At 41.4% G+C, this 16,490-nt stretch overlaps 1 protein-coding gene across 1 annotated transcript; it reads right to left on the reverse strand.

Moving 5' to 3' along the window:
• Window positions 1-880: 880 nt before the first annotated feature.
• LOC311619699 (RNA polymerase-associated protein CTR9 homolog) lies at window positions 881-4,011 on the reverse strand (the record flags this gene model as incomplete). Its single annotated transcript, XM_084878244.1, has 2 exons — window positions 954-4,011; window positions 881-922 (listed from the first exon to the last, which is right to left on the reverse strand). Exons 1-2 carry the CDS (start codon window positions 4,008-4,010, stop codon window positions 881-883), a joined length of 3,099 nt encoding a protein of 1,032 aa, XP_084734370.1. The 5' UTR covers window position 4,011.
• Between the last annotated feature and the right edge of the window lie 12,479 nt (window positions 4,012-16,490).

Genomic DNA, 16,490 nt, shown 5'->3' on the forward strand with positions numbered 1-16,490 from the left:
TTAATGTTGACCTTATCAATTTCAGTCTCAAAAGATAAAACAGTCATATTTTTATGAAAATAGTCCAGCACACATCAAAATTGAAATCCTGTTCTCCTCTTGGGCAAATCATGTTGGCTATACATACCCACATGAGTTATATTACACTAACTTGACATAAAATATATGTGTTTGCTAGTAGATATTTTTTTTAAGTTTGTAAAGAATTTTATTATACAGCTTAGATAGCTATGCATTCCACTAACAAAAAAGCATTTTCCACATCTTACTCAACCTAACAAATTATATATCGATTTGTGATTTTCATCTACGTCGCCACAGTGTTACACTACAGTATTACATTTCTTACATTTGTACTTCGGTGCAATATACAGTAGGTGCCTCTTCCCCCAAAAAATAAAAATATTCTTAATCTAAATTTAAAACAGAACAAAGACATTAATGCCCACTTGGTAAAAGATCGCAATAAAAGTCAGAACCTGATGCTGCTTAACACGGAGCATGAGACTGCCAGTTTCAGTGACACCTTGTAGGAATGGTTCAGCATCGGGTTTGTCTTCACGGCAGTTCTCACTGATAGGTGAGACTGTACCATAATGAAGAACAGTCACTTTCTTCACTTGCGCAAGAGGTTCAAATATTGGACTCTAACACAGGAAATGTCGCTTGGACTTAGCAATATTCAAACAGATAAAATACATGGCCTTAGGAAAAACTCCACAACTGTTTGACTAAACATTTGAAACATTTACATCACAGCTTCATATATTTAAAAAGTTTCCTTCAGAGATGCTTATTTATGAAATAAAACCTAGTCACTATCATCTGACCCATGTTCTGAACTCGGATCCGAGGTCTCCTTGTTGGATCCTTCTGGTTCTCACTCGTTTCCGGGACCTGGGCCAGAACCTTCATTATCAGGTCCTCTGTGCTAATCCCTCTGACTCGTTTACTTCATCTGAAGAGTCATCACTTGAAGATATGATGGCTCTGGATTTTATTTTTCCCTTCTTTGAAGGAGGCAGGCGGTCTGGCTTGGGCGCCTTCTTCTCTGCTCTTGGTGGGTGGCACTTTTTCGGTTTGGGGCCATTTTCTGTTTCTTCATCATCAGATCCTTCTTCTCCCTTAGTATGTCTTCTCTTTTTCTTCTTTCTCTCTCCTCCCTCCTCTTCTTCGCTTTCTTGCTCACTATCACTGCCATTGCTTCTCCTCTTTTTGGATACTGGCAGGTCTCCATTTGAGTCATCATTGACAACTTCATCAAACTCTCCTTTCTTAAAACTCCATCCACCACCACTGCCTCTTTTCTTTCCTTTTGCTGTTTTGATCTCTCCAAAAGACATTAGAATATTTTTGGTCTTCTCAACATACTGGGCCCGCTGTTCTGAAAGCTTCTTCTGCTCTTCCTTCTCTCTCAGACGTTTCTCTTCCTGTCCCTTAACAAGTTTCTGCCTCAACAGTTCTTTTGCTTGCTCTTGTTTGGCCCGAAACTCCCTCTGTTCTTCGTCCAGTTTGCGTACCCGGGCCACATGGTGTTGGGCCTGGCTCAGTAAGTCAGAGCACTGCCTGGCTTCTGTGGCAGCAAGGGCCAAATCCAATCTCGTTTTATCTCCCGCTTTACTCAAGTAACTGAGGTTTCTGTGTGCAAGCTTCAGCTCTTTCACAGCTTCAAGGACTTCCTTCAGATTACTCTTCTCATCTGTCAGGACAGAGGCAGCTAACCTTTGCAGGATCAAGGCCACATTAAACATCAGAACTGTATCACTGGGGGCCACATGCATAGCCTTCAGCAAAGTCTGTTTGCATTCCTGCAAATTGCCACACTTGAAGAGGGCCCGGGCCAAATAGAGCATGACGTCAGTGTTGTGGTGCTTGTAGAACTTCCTGAGGCAGTTTTTATACATCTGGACAGCACTGCTATATTGCTTCTGTTCCACGTAGATGTGTGCTAGGTTCAGCCACACGTCACTGATATCTGCTGTTGCTTCTCTTACGTGGGCAAATATGTCATGCGCTTCACGGAAATAGCCTTTGTGGGCCAGAACGGCTCCTATTCCATTAGCAGCATACAGATTCTTTGGGTCATTTCTGAGTACTTGCTTGTAGACGGCCAGAGCACCATCCTGATGGCGCTTTTCTTTTTCTCTGTCTCGAGCGGGCTGGTGCAAAGTTTGGAGCCAGACGTTGCCAAGGGCCAGCATCGAGTACGTGTCCCTCTGTGTAGAGGGTTGTGTTAATACCCTCTCAAACTTCTTCTGGCCGGGACCCCATTCTTGTTTCGCCAAATGAAGATTACCAATCAAAGACCAAGCATCTGGATGGTGCTGGTTAATCTGCAGTGTTTCCTTGAACCAATTGGAAGCCTCGTAAAAGTTTCCTTTATCTCTAGCCATGGCTCCCAGGCGCAGATAGCAGTCCACATAGTTAGGATGGTCCCGTAGGATGTTCTTATACAGCTTTTCTGCTTCCTGGAATTCACACATCGCCTCATACAGTCTGGCTAAGTTGTAGGACGTTGTGACAGAAATGGCATTATAATAATGTTCGTCATGCTCCGCTTCAGCCTTTGCACGATCCAGTGATGCCAAAAGACATTTCCTTGCCTCTTCCAGATTTCCAAGTCTCAGATGGAGGGCGCCCACGTTATTTAGAATCTCTGCGGGGACATGGGCCTGTACTTTCTCCTGAAGGATCTGTATTGCGGTTCCGTAGGCTGAGAGGGCACCCTGCATATCAGTCTGTTGTAAGATCTGTGCCAAGTCAATCCAAGCTTCAACATCATCAGGACACTGCTCTGTGACCTTCTTCAAATGGCTCTTGGCCATGTCTCGTTTTTCTTCATCTTCTGAGGCAGCATACAGAGAGCCAAGAATTTTCAGAGTTTCATAATTATTAGGATAAGCTTTCCACACTTTCTCAAAGCACTGACATGCGTTTTCTTTGTCACCTCGATAAATATACATTTGTCCCAAGCCAAAAAATGGCAGCACAAAAGAGGATGAGGCAAACTGTGTGGCTTGACAGTAGTACCCGAAAGCTTGGTCATAATCTTCCTGGGCATGGAATGATCTAGCCAGCTGGTAGCAACTTTCTGCTTGCATAGCCTCCACTTCTGTGTATTGGAAAGCATGGAGGGCCAAGTGCTGGACTTTACTGTAATCCCTTTTGAAGAAAAAGTGATTTGCCAAGTGGTTCAGTACCATAGGGTTGCTAGGATCGATGGCATAAGCTCTAGAAAGAAGCTGGACACCATTTCTGATGGAATCAGCCTCTTTCTTGTTGAGCTCTAGAACAGCCAGTCCGACCAGTGCTCCCACACATTTGGGATTAAGTTGCAGCGCTCTGCTGAATGCCAGACGAGCTTTCTCCAGTTGGTTAAGTTTCACAAAGCAGTGGCCCATTCCTAAACGAACTTCCGCTGGACATCCTGGGTTAGTAAGCAGTGCCTTCTTATAGTAAGCAAGAGCTCCCCTATAATCCTTCTTGTTGAATGAAATGCAAGCTTTACCAAGGAGGGCTGGAATATTATGTGGAGACTCGCTGAGCACTAAATGAAACTGTGCATTCGCCTGATCCATTTTGTCACCTTCAAGTAGGCAGCAGCAGGCTCTTCCCAGTAAATGGTTCTGGTCATACATAATGATTTTGTCGGCCATGGTGTACAACAGGATTGCCTGTGCAATTAGATCTTTCTTGTTGTCTTTATTCTTTTCCTTCCGAGCCTGTTGTACGTAGTAGGCCGCCAATGTATCCAAGCAAGTCATCTGGTCTCTTTCATGGTCTCTGTAGTCCAAAGTGCCATCTGTGCGTGCTGCTTCCAACAACTTGACGAACTCTCCTGTTTTTCCTTGTTTGTAGTATCGCAACGCCAAAGCAATCCATAAGTGCAGCTGTGTGCGTTCCTGCTTCAAAATGCTGATCACTTCATCCCCTTGCAGTAGGTGAGGGAAGTCCAGTTCAATGACCTCGTCAGTGTCCCGGAGGGGACTCTCCCTGGAACCCTGCGACATGATGAGATGGATAGGCGAGCGGGCGCCCGACCCCGCGGGTCAGCAGCCGGTGCTCCTGGTTCTGCTGGGTCCGGAGTCCACAGTGGTCCTGGGTCTGGTGGTCCCACCTCCGCGCTATGATGCCGCTGGAGCTCCGGTTTCTCCTTCCCGTCAGCCGCTTGGACAAGTAGCAGCAGACAGCAAACTGCCTCCTCCTGCAGCCAGGCCCCCTGTCCCAAAGCTGGCAGCAGGGCCTATTGGATCCCGAAGCTCTCCTCACTGGTGCGTCCTTCCACCAGCCAGCCGCTTCTGGAAATGAGCCACCCAGGGCTCTGGGCCTGGAATATATACGCCCAGGGTGAGCCGCCAGGCCGCCCCGCCCAGCGGAGCGACCAATGAGGAGCAGGTTCGGGGCCCGCCCCTGACTGACCTGTGCCTCCAGGCTGCACTGTTAATCCAATCCGGAGCTGGGGCCTGGCCTCTATGGCGTGGGCGTGGCCGATCTCATTTCCCTCCGCAGTAATGAACAAGTCACCTTTGTGACCATTTTAACATAAATGTTACATGGATTCTGTAATCATGCTGATAGTTCATGTATTTTTGTGCTTATTATGTTTTGGTTCTTTGTAGCATATGAGAATAGATTTTGTGACTTTGATAAAACTGTTGAAGAATTTGAATAAACCTGTAATCAATCACAGTTTTGATAAGATTATAAATAAATTTGATCAAATATGTTTTAGTTACCAGTTTAATTAAATTATAGACATTATTACATTAGGCAGTACTCGATGTTTTCAGTAAACCAGAGAAGAATCTCGGGGGTTATTTCTTCGTCTCCCCATTTTGGCTGTCTGTCTGGGTTTGTGACTATGTATTAGGTAGATCCTCTGCACTTTCCATCTCTAGTGCAGGACAGTGTCACACGCTGTTGCTGACTAATCAGATTAGCAAAGACTCAAAGCCTCCAGAGACTGCTAGTACCTACAGACTAAAAGGATTCCCACTTGATTGGCCCCAGGCAATCATCCTCACGTGTGGGGACAGATTTTTCCAACTGGGTGGAGCAGTTTGCTTCTGCCTGGAGGCTGATGGTTGTTTTTAGTCTCTTAAGTGGCCTCCGGGCAAGGTGATTCCCAACTGGGTAGGTCAACTGTCTTCCACCCAGGCAAGGCAAATGTCTATGTGGGAAAGATGTCCTCTGCTGCATGAGGAAACTGGGGGTGTCTGCCTTCCCCTGAGCCCCCCTGTCCCAGAGCTCTATCCCCTGAGCCCCCCTGTCCCAGAGGCACCCCTGGCTTCTGCTCACACAGCTCCAGTTCACTCTTGCCTCCCTCTATCAGAGCACAAGGTGGGTGGCTCCACAGGGAATTTTGTGCCTGAATTTCCAGATGTCTCTCCCTGCATTCAGCAGCCCTGCTGCTTTCCACAGCCAGATGTTAGGTGGTACCCTTCTTAGTTCTGGTGCTCTCTGCTGGAGGCCCAACTTGGGGGTTGGACCCCAGAGTTCTCAGTGGCAATCCCCCACAGCTGAGACATCTCTCAGGAATATTTGTTGCTGTCTGTGGGCACCTGACCAGCCCTTTCTTGCCTCCACCCTTCCTACCAGTCTCATGTGGTCACCACTTTTAGTCCTCAGGTGTCAGGGTTCTCTCCTGCAAGTCTTCTGTTGATTATTCAAGAAAATTTTCTGTATTTAGTTGTAATTCCACTTTGCACCTGGGACCATGTCTGTGCAGCATCCACTTACTCTGCCACCAGTTTTAATCTCCTTGGTAGGTATTTTTTAACTTTATTTTTATTGTTGACACTATTCCAGATGTCCCCATTTCCCCAGCCTTTGTCTACTTCCACTCAGCCCCGCCCTGTTGCTGATGGATTTTTTTAAAAAGAAGGTTTGAATATTTGGATAGGTGAATGTTTACACATAAGTGCCCAAGAGAGACAAATAATACAAGTGGGGAGAAATCATCTTTGGAAAGGAATGGACCCTTGGAAATAAACAGTTCTGAATTTTGAACGCCATTCTCAAGGAGTATAGAGTAAAAATCACTATTGCTGCTGCAACAAATTACCACATATTTAGTGCTTTAAAGAAATGATTCTCTCACAGTACTGAAGGTCAAAAGTCTAAAATCAAGGTGTTTCTGATGCAATATTCCTTCTGGAGGCTCTGGCGAGAATCTTAGTCTTTTCTAGCTTTTGGAGACTGCCCCGTTTCTTGACTCCAGATCCCTTCCTCCATTTCAAAGCATACAACAGCAAACTCTGAATTCATTGTTTGTTTGTTTATTATCAAATTTAATGTTGACATCATTGCAGGTATCCCCACCCTTTGACCACCTGCCTCCTCATCCCTTCCCCCATCTTAGCCTTTACCAAACTAATGTCCATGTCCATTGGATATATGTATATATGTTCTTTAACTGATTCCCTTCATCTTCTTTATCCAATCACTCCTTTTCTTCCCCTTGGCCACCGGCCAGTCTGTTCTGTCTGCTTTTATTGTTAATCTCCATTTTGCTTCTGACTCCCCTGTATCTCTCTTGTAAGGATCCCTGTGATCACATTGGATCTACCAAAATAATCTAGAATAATCTCCCCTCTACGATGTTTAAATCAATCTATAATAATAAAAGCGTAATATACAAATCGACCCAATGGCCATGGGGATGTCCTTCTGGATGACCTTCTGGACAAAGCCAGGGCTGCAGCTGCAGGATCCAGGCAGCTGCTGTGGTTGTGAGGAAGGGATTGAGACAGCCATTGTGGCTGCAAGGGAGTGATCTGAGCAACTGCTGCAGCTGTGAAGGCCTACTCTTGCACAAATTTCATGATCAGGCCTCTAATTACATCTTTAAAAGCCCTTTTGCCACATAAGGTAACACTTTTACAGATACCAGGAATTAGGACATGCATATCATTTGGGGGCCTTTATTCAGCCTACCAAGGTCAGTATAATCAGGAACTCATAACTAACTGGAGAAGACACTTAGATGGTTCATAACTTATTTACTCATATATAACCTGCCACTTTTATACAAAATAATTCATTGTTTGGATACACAATTGGGCAAGCACCAGCTCTCTGAACTGTGTTTCCTTAACCTGCAAAATGGATCTAATACCTATTCACATAAGGAGTAAATGCCATCATGTATAATGGCCATTTCTACTCTGTCACACAAATTTTGGACATCATGCTAAAAAATGACTCCTCAATGCAAAGGGGATAAATTCAACACTTTTGTTGCAGTAAACTAGCTTTCCATTCTAATCACCTTGAAATTAGTTGAATGAAATTGCATGCTTCTGATACCATTGTAATTAGCTAGTTATTAATAGCAGGAAAGGAGCAAAGGAGAGGCCAGACATTAGGCATGTCATTTGGGCAGCTTCACCAGGAAGCTGCAATTTCACATCCCCCAGGGAACCACCAGCCCATGCCCCACAGATTACTGGAAGAAGGAGCTCAAAGGGGAGTTACACACATGCATAGTGAAGTTGGGGCAACATAGGGAAGGTACTTGCTATCAATCTAGCCTGGGGAACAAGGAGCTGTCCAGAATGGGTAGGGCCACTGCAAGCCCACAAAAATTTTAGAATACGTAATCCCGGAAATAAAGGAGTTCTCATTCTTGGGGGTCTTGGCTCTCTTGCATTCGTCCACATGGCCATGGCCATGAGGACCCCACTCACAAAGGACTAATGGACTGCAGGCAGGAACACAAACTAAGCCAGCCTAATGCTGAATCGGACAGTCCCAATAGGACTCTGGCTCTGATACTATATCGGTTGAAGCTACAGCTATAATTCTATGGTGGAACAGAGGGAAATGGGACCTTGGGAACTTAGGGGTTTAATTCCACAGAAAGAAAGCTTTCTACTATATCTCCTCCTCCAAAGCACGTCTCAGAAAAGTCCTTTTCTTAGGATATTACACAATGCCCACTCTCACAAGCAACAGGTGGGGATGTGGACTTCTCCCTACCAGTAACACCTCAGGAGATAAAGAGAAAGTAATGTAAGTAATATATGCCACTCTACCTAGCATTCCACTCAGTGGGCACATGAGAGAGTGACTATGAGATGGATTATTTGAATCTGATCTTTCTTAGTTGAACTCAGTTTTCTCATGCATTTCACAGCATTAAATATACATAATTTTTCAGATATTTTTGCAAGTTTTCATTTACCTGTCTGTTTTTACACCATGAAGCTAATCTGACAAGCTAAAGTCATTACTCAATATATGACAGTTATTATTATGCAAATAAGCATTTGTTTAAAATGAGTGTTCACCAATAAACTAGTAACATGCTATGAGATCTAGTGGAATAAACAAATTTCATGGTCAGATACATCTAAGCTCAAATCCTGAATTTTTCATTAGCTCCTTCTTTATATATTTTACTTCACCTCTCTAAACTTCAATTTTATCATTTTTAAAATGTAAATTATAACTCGATCCTTTAGATATGGGGATCATTTCAGATTCTTAGTATAGTTTCTGTCATTAAATGATAACTATTATTACTTAAATAAATATGTTCTTGATTTAAATATATTTGGCAAGCAATGTTCTGAATATTAAGCATGAATATTATAGATTAAAAAACAGAATTAATTAAATTTCATCTGATGACTTAGGTTTTTGAAGTATTATATTTAAAGGACCTATGACTCATTACAATTGCTTATTTCTAAGTACATTTTCAGTACTACTAGTATTAGTCAGGCTATTTATGCTCTCATACATGCTTACATGCACAAACACTAAAGTACCTTCAGTAACATGTTTTACAAAAATACAAAGAAATACTACGGTAGTATCACAGTTAGGCTTAGCAGCCCCACAGTCATCCCATGTTCCCGGTCTTCTGAGAGCTGAAAAGTAATAGGATTTACAGCTAAGTAAGTGGCTTAATGTCCCCTTTTCAACAACTGTGGTTTGATTGACTTAATTGCTCTACTTTCACCAAACATTTAATGTGGTAATCTTGTCAAACCTCCACACTAGTGCCTGGGTTTCCACTTCCTGAGTCATTTTATTTTATTTTTTTAAATATATTTTATTGATTTTACATAGAGAGGAATTGAGAGGGAGAGAGAGTCAGAAACGTCGACAAGAGAGAAACATCGACCAGCTGCCTTCTGCACACTCCCCACTGGGGATGTGCCCGCAACCAAGGTAAGTGCCCTTGACCGAATCGAACCTGGGACCTTTCAGTCCCCAGGCCGACACTCTATCCACTGAGCCAAACCAGTTTCGGCTCCTGAGTCATTTTAAAGTTACGTCTAGCTCCTGTTCACCCTTGATTCAATCCACACTTGCCAGGAGTAATCCTGATTGACTAAAAAGGAAAAAATAAAAAAAATCTAATATCAAAATGTGTGTGCATACTTTAAGGTTTTAAGGACTATGTCTTCTGCCTAAACTATTTGTGAGTCTCCAGGGCTTCTTTTCCTTTTTCTACTTGAAGGCACAAGGAGGGACTTCCTGCCCTTCCCCACTTGCTTCTGGATGGACTCTCCTACTACATGTCTATGTCTCACTATTCCAGCTTTGCTTTAAAGCAACAATTTTCAACTTTTCTCATCTCATGGTGTACATAAAATGACTAAAATTCTCTGACGACCCCAAAAATGTGAGGCTTTTTGCTGATCTGACAAAACAAAATGATATTATTTTGATTCATTTACATCAGACTGCCATGTGGTTGCTGTTGGCATTTTCTTATTTGACAATTGAAGGGAGAAGAGGTCAGTGTCTCTGACTAAATAGTCAGGTATTGCATGTTATAAAAATTTTTTGGGTACACTGAAAATCTCTGCTTTAAAAGAATTTAAATTAAAAAAAAAAAAAGAAAGAACAAAAGCACTGCTTTAAAGTAATGAAAGAAAAAATATCTATCTCACAGACACTGTCCTCTGAGCTACACCTCAGTCAAATTGGCTATTTAAGATTTTCAGCCGAAGCCGGTTTGGCTCAGTGGTAGAGCATCGGTCTGCGGACTGAAAGGTCCCAGGTTCGATTCCGGTCAGGGGCATGTACGTTGGTTGCGGGCACATCCCCGGTAGGGGGTGTGCAAGAGGCAGCTGGTCGATGTTTCTCTCTCATCGACGTTTCTAGCTCTCTATCTCTCTCCCTTCCTCTCTATAAAAAATCAATAAAATATATATTTAAAAAAAAAAAAAAAGATTTTCAAAGACCTTCTCAAGAGCTTTCCTAGATGTGGTCCCATACATAGCCATCTTGTAAGGAAGATAATTAAGAACAGAGAAATAATGATCAAAGAACAGACACCAGAAAGAAGAGAGCACCATGCAGAGAAAATATTATTAAAAGAACAAAACCTTTTACTCTCTGAAATCTCCACAACCTGCCATAGTTACCCTAGTATGTGCCAACACTAAGTACATCTACCTTAAGAAGTCATGCAGGGACCGGTTTGGTTCAGTGGATAGAGAGTCAGCCTGCGGACTGAAAGGTCCTGGGTTCGATTCCGGTCAAGGGCATGTACCTTGGTTGCAGGCACATCCCCAGTGTGGGGTGTGCAGGAGGCAGCTGGTCGATGTTTCTCTCTCATCGACGTTTCTAACTCCCTGTCCCTCTCAATTCCTCTCTGTGTAAAATCAATAAAAATATATTTAAAAAAAAAAAGAAGAAAAAAAAAAAGAAGTCAGTGCCCTAGACATTGAACTTGAAGACATGGCCTCCGTGGAAATACATTTATTTTTCTTTTTAATTTTTATTTATTTAATTAGAAGCCCAGTGCATGAATTTGTCCACCACTGGCATTCCTTGGCCTGGTCTGTGGGATTGGGCCAGAACTGGCTCTCCGACATCCCCCAAGGGGTCCTGGATTGTGAGAGGGTGCAGACTAGGCCAAGGAACCCTACTGGTGCACTATCAGGGCCAGTGAGGGACACAAGAAGTTTGCCAACCAGGGAGGAACTTCAGGAGGGCTCCAGGGTGTGCCTGGCCAATTTCACTCAGTCCTAACCCCAGCAGCAAGCTAACCTACTGGTTGGAGCATCTGCCCCCTGGTGGTCTGTGTATGTAATAGCAAGTGGTTGATCATCCTTAGCATATCATTAGCATGTTATGCTTTGATTGGTTGAACAAATGACTGGACAACCGGACATTTAGAATATTAGGCTTTTATTATATAGGATTATCTATTTATTTTATTATTATTATTTTTTAATCCTCTCCTGAGGATATTTTTTTCATTGATTTCCTTAGAGAAAGTGGAGAGAGAGGAAGGGGAGAAAAAGAGAGAGAGAGAAACATCAATGTAAGAGAGATACCTCAATTGGTTGCCTTCCACATAAGCTCTGAACTCAGCTGGGTTTGGAGCCTGCAATCCTTGATTGGAAATTGAACCTGTGAAACTTTGGTCAACAAACTGACACTCTAACCACTGAGCAAGCTGGCCAGAGATCTTTTTCATTTTTTACAATTCTCTTTCAAGAGCTAGTTTGTTATTTATTACTACGTTCTGTCCCATAATCAATTGTTACCTCTTTCACAGGTTTTTACCCTTACACATTATTTTTTTCTTTCTCTTGTTGCATTTAGTGTTCAAAGTTGTTTGAGAAGAAATCTAAATGTGTTTAGGAACCCATGTGGATACCTGCCTATAGGAACAGTATTCCAGAGATAGAGGCAAAGAGAAGGGGAAGGACAAAGCCCCTGAGGTGAACACTCAGCAAAGAGGCTGGTTTAGCTGGAGTGATATGGGTGAGGAGGAATAAGGTGATAGATAAGTGAGAGAAGAACCATGTAGGACCTTGAAAAGCACACTAATTAGGCATTTTATTTTTTACAGACTTTTGAAAGAGAAATAAATCCCAAAAAATGTGGAGGGAAAAAGTCCTGATATTTCTTCCTGTTGTGAAATTTTATCAGTTCCAAACTGTCTTTGATTAATGTCAGACTAGCTAAAAAAAAAAAAACCAAAAAAACAACATGTTGCTTTGAAAAAAGTTTTTCTTGGATTACAAAGCACTGAAAATGTGTTTAAAACATGTCAATTTCATTTAATTTCATATAACAGAAAACTCAATCCAAAAGGGTTTAAGGAAAAAGGAATGTAATTGCTTCTAGTATACAAAAAAATAAAGCTTTTGGCTTCCGCTGAAACTTCCCTGGGGACCAAACAATGTCATTGGGACCCAGATACTTTCTGTTGTTTCTGAACATTCATCATGCTCCTCTCCTGTTAGATTCCAAGCCTTCTCCATTTGAAAGATGGATGTTCTCACTCTAGACTCGGATCATCTTTCAATCTTTCAGTAGAAAAGATCAATAGATTCTGGTAAATTCCAGCATCTTACAAATTTTGGTCATGTCACATGCAAATTCCTGAACTTGGCTGCAAATAACTACAGCCATGGCAATGGAATATACTTATTTCTGTAGGTGTGAATCATGTTTCCCTACAGTGTAGCATCCCTAAATGGATCTCCAAATGTCACTAGAAATAGAATGAATTGATGTTGGACAGCAATAGACAACCTCGAAAATGTACATTCATTTATCTATACTATCTCACCTTCAAAAGAACCTCTATCTACACAATAACTTTTTTTAATGTCCCAAAGAAAACACACCCAAAGGAATACACTCAAAATATCATTCATTTATACCATGGAGCTCAAAATCCAAAATATTCACTAAGTACACAATCTCTCACAGACCCATTCCTAACTCCAGTTGGCCTAGAGAAGTAATGCTAACCTGAAGTAATGCTAAACGAAATAGTTTAATGAATCCCTAAACATCCAATGCACATTTTTTTCCTAGATTACCATTCAGGAAGGAGAACAACCATAAAGAGATTGCTGGTACATAACCCATATCATATCATATTATATCATGTCATAAAAATTAAATGTAGTTCCTTGGTAAAACATTCTGGCTGTCCTAGCTCTGCTCTATAGAAGGATCTTTCTGCCATTGTTGAGGAAGAAATGGTTAATGGCAAGTTAATGAACCACTTTTTCCCTAGTGGGGACAAAGGGGAAAGAATGACTTTAACCAGATCTTGATACAGGAATTTCTTAGTTACAAAATGTTATAATAAAATATTCCTAATACATCTATTTTTCTTGTTGGAAAAATAGGAAATTTATTAATTTTAGCTATACTTGGTGTTTGCATGTATTCTTTAAATTATTAGTGACGTTTGATGTAAGGTAAGATCTATGATTTGTGTGGGTTTGCTTTGACAATTGGGTTAACCTAATTGTTTTCCATGACTATATCTGAGAGGTCTTCTGTAAATTTTGTTGTTGTTGTTGTTGGTAATCTTCACCCGAGAATATTTTTCCATTGATTTTTTTTTTTTTTTTTAAGGGAGAGTAGAAGAGAAAGTGAAAGACAAAAACATATATCTATGTGAGAGAGACACATTGATTGGTTGCCTCCTGCTTGAGTCCCAACCAGGTCCCAGACCAGGAAGAAGCCTGCCACCAAATTATGTGCCCTTGATCAGAATTGAACCCTGGACTCTTCAGTCTGCAGGCCAATGCTCTATCCAGTGAGTCAAACAGACTAGGGCTCTCCTATAATTTTTTCAAAAATTTAAGAGAGAGAGAGAGAGAGAGAGAGAGAGAGAGAGAGAGAGAGAGAGAGGAAAGAAACATCAATGTGAGAGAGAAACATTGATTGGTTGCCTCCCACATGTGCCCCAACCTCGTATTGAACCTGCAATAGCCTAAGTGCCCTGATTGGGAATTGAATCTAAGGCCCTTTGTGCATAGGAAAAAGCTCCAACCGAGCCACACCAGCCAGTGCTCTTGTGATATTTTTCAATTAAAATTTTGGGGCAGCTGAAATCAGTTTGACTCAGTTGATAGAGCATCGGTCTGCAGACTGAAAGGTCCCAGGTTCGATTCCAGTAAAGGGCATGTACATTGGTTGCTGGCACATCCCCAGTGGGGGCAGGAGACAGCTGATCGATGTTTCTCTCTCATCGATGTTTCTAGCTGTCTATCCCTCTCCTTTCCTCTCTATGAAAATTCAATAAAATATTTTTTTAAAAAAAAATTGGGGGCAACATTAGTTAATAAAAGTATATAGATTTCAAATGTACAAATCTATAATACATCATCTATATATTGCAATATGTGTTTGCCACTCAAAATGAAATCATCTTCCATCACCATACATTTGACTCCCTTTACCATTTACTACCTCCTCCCTCCACCCCTGAGTTTTCTTTCCAATGACTATACTGTTGTCTGTGTATATAGTTTTTTTATTTCTTTTGTCTTACTTATTTGTTCATTTGTTGCTTTCAGTTTTATATACAACATATGAATGAAATCATATAGTTCTTGACTTTTTCTGTCTGGCTTATTTTGCTTACCATGATATTCTCATAATCTACAATGTTGTTGCAAATGCCAGTATTTCATGTTTTATTATGGGTGATTTCTTAAGATTGTACCACATCTTCTTTATTGAATCATCTATTGATCAGTATACCTTGTTTAAGCCCAGGTTATGGAACCTGGGGATTATTTTAAGGTTTGACTATCTGAGGCTCTTGTTTGTAAGGCTTGGGATTTCTTTAATGGTAAAATGTATTTAAACTCTCAATATACTTTCAATCTATTTCCATTCACTCTATATCAGAGGAAAGTAAACAAAGACAGATATCATGAAAAATCAATCCTTAAATCCAGAAATAAACCTTTGATATCCTGTCCTCTAGAAATTGACCATGGTCACTGTTAGGCTTGAATTTTGTCCCCTTAGATATGTGTGAAAATCCTAACTCTTATACCTTAGAATGTGACTGTCTATGCAAATAGGGTCATTGCTGACATAATTAGTTAAAACGAGGCCAGACTAGAGTACAGTGGGACCTTAATCTAATAAAATAAGATGAGACATAGACACACACAGAAAATGCCCTGTGAATGGAAGCAAAGATTAAAGTGATGCATATACAAGCCAAAGAACAGGCAAGGACAGCTGACAACTGCCAGAGCTAGGAGGAAGTTATGGGACAGATTCTCCCTCAGGGCTTCCAAAAGGAATCAACCCAGCTAAGACCTTGATTTCAGACTTCTAGTTTCCAGAACTGTGAGAGAATAGATTTCTGTCTGCCTACCCAGCCCCAAACGGGATCCGTGTCCTTACAAGAGGAAGAGAGATCAGAGTTCTCTCTTTCCACCGAAAGGTACTGTCTGCATTCCAGGAAGAGAGTTTTCACCACAGATCAATCAGTCCTGGTGACACAGATCTTGGACTTATTCTACCAAAGTTCTGGAAACTAGAAGTCTGAAATCAAGGTGTTTCAGGGTTGATTCCTTTTGGAAGGCTTAGAGGAGAATCTTCTCAGAGATCCAGGTGTGTGGTACTTTGTTACAGCAGCCTCAGGAAACTAATACAGAGTGCATTGCCAATCTCTTTAGCCCTGAGCTGAATGACCTTTTTCTTAGTGTCCCCAGATTGCATCTTCTCAAAAGGGGTAATCCATCCCCTTCTCAGGCAATTGCCAGAAGCTGATCATTGTTTTAATAATAGAGATCTATGGATAGGGAATTCAGAGGGCTGGTCAACATTTATTGCCCCAAAGGGTCAGAGCTAATTACTAGATATTGGTAGTTGAAGAAGCCCCCACTTGTTAGTCCTAAATTCACTGATTGGCTTTTACTGGAGCTTCCCGCCTAGGGGATATGGGTGTATTCTAAAATTTTAATCTTAATAAAAAGAATGGAAAAGCCAGAGCAAGGAGTAGTTCTTTCACTAGAGTTGTACTACTGCCTGGCCCCCATTTACCAAATTAATGCTCTGCTAAAGTCTATTTTCATTTGTGTGCGGCCTTCTCCAGAACCTGAACTCTGAACCAGAACCCTGAATTACAGGGGACGTGAAAGGGGCTTCCATAGGCAATGACTGCTTAAATGGAAGAATGTGATAGGGGCTTAAGATACTAAAATATAATTTTCTCAACTCCCATTCTAGCTAAGTCTCTCACATCTTATTTTGCTTGGGCAGAGGATTGGCTTGCTAACCCTTGCCAACCCTGACACTGTAGTTGCAGCTGTCTCAGACTTCTGACTGCAGGTAGATAGCACCCTTATAAACAAAAAATCACTGATCTCTTTGTTTTCAGATATTGAGCAGCTTAAAACTTCCATTCTTATTTGACCTTACTAAAATTTGATAATTTTTTCAAAACAAGTTCTTCAGTCCCATTGCTTTGTTCAGCACAAGACACACAGTAGACATTTTGACCCATTGTTGTATTTACACTTAATCAAAATGCCAACTTCCAAGACTGGAATTGAGTTGTCCACACTTTGGCTTTTCAGATGCAGTTTTACCAGATCTCTAATGATATCACTGTGACCTAATTTATTGCCTCTATGATCTGTCTACTTTGTATTGGTTCCATTCTTACATAGGATCTCTCTTTATGGTGGGAAGATGGTTCCCCTATTGTTAAACTTACATTTTCTCTCATTTTAAGTTAGTGA

The sequence above is a fragment of the Pipistrellus hanaki genome (genome assembly GCF_964339955.1).
Source record: "Pipistrellus hanaki genome assembly, chromosome: 3".
NCBI classification, from domain to species: domain Eukaryota; kingdom Metazoa; phylum Chordata; class Mammalia; order Chiroptera; family Vespertilionidae; genus Pipistrellus; species Pipistrellus hanaki.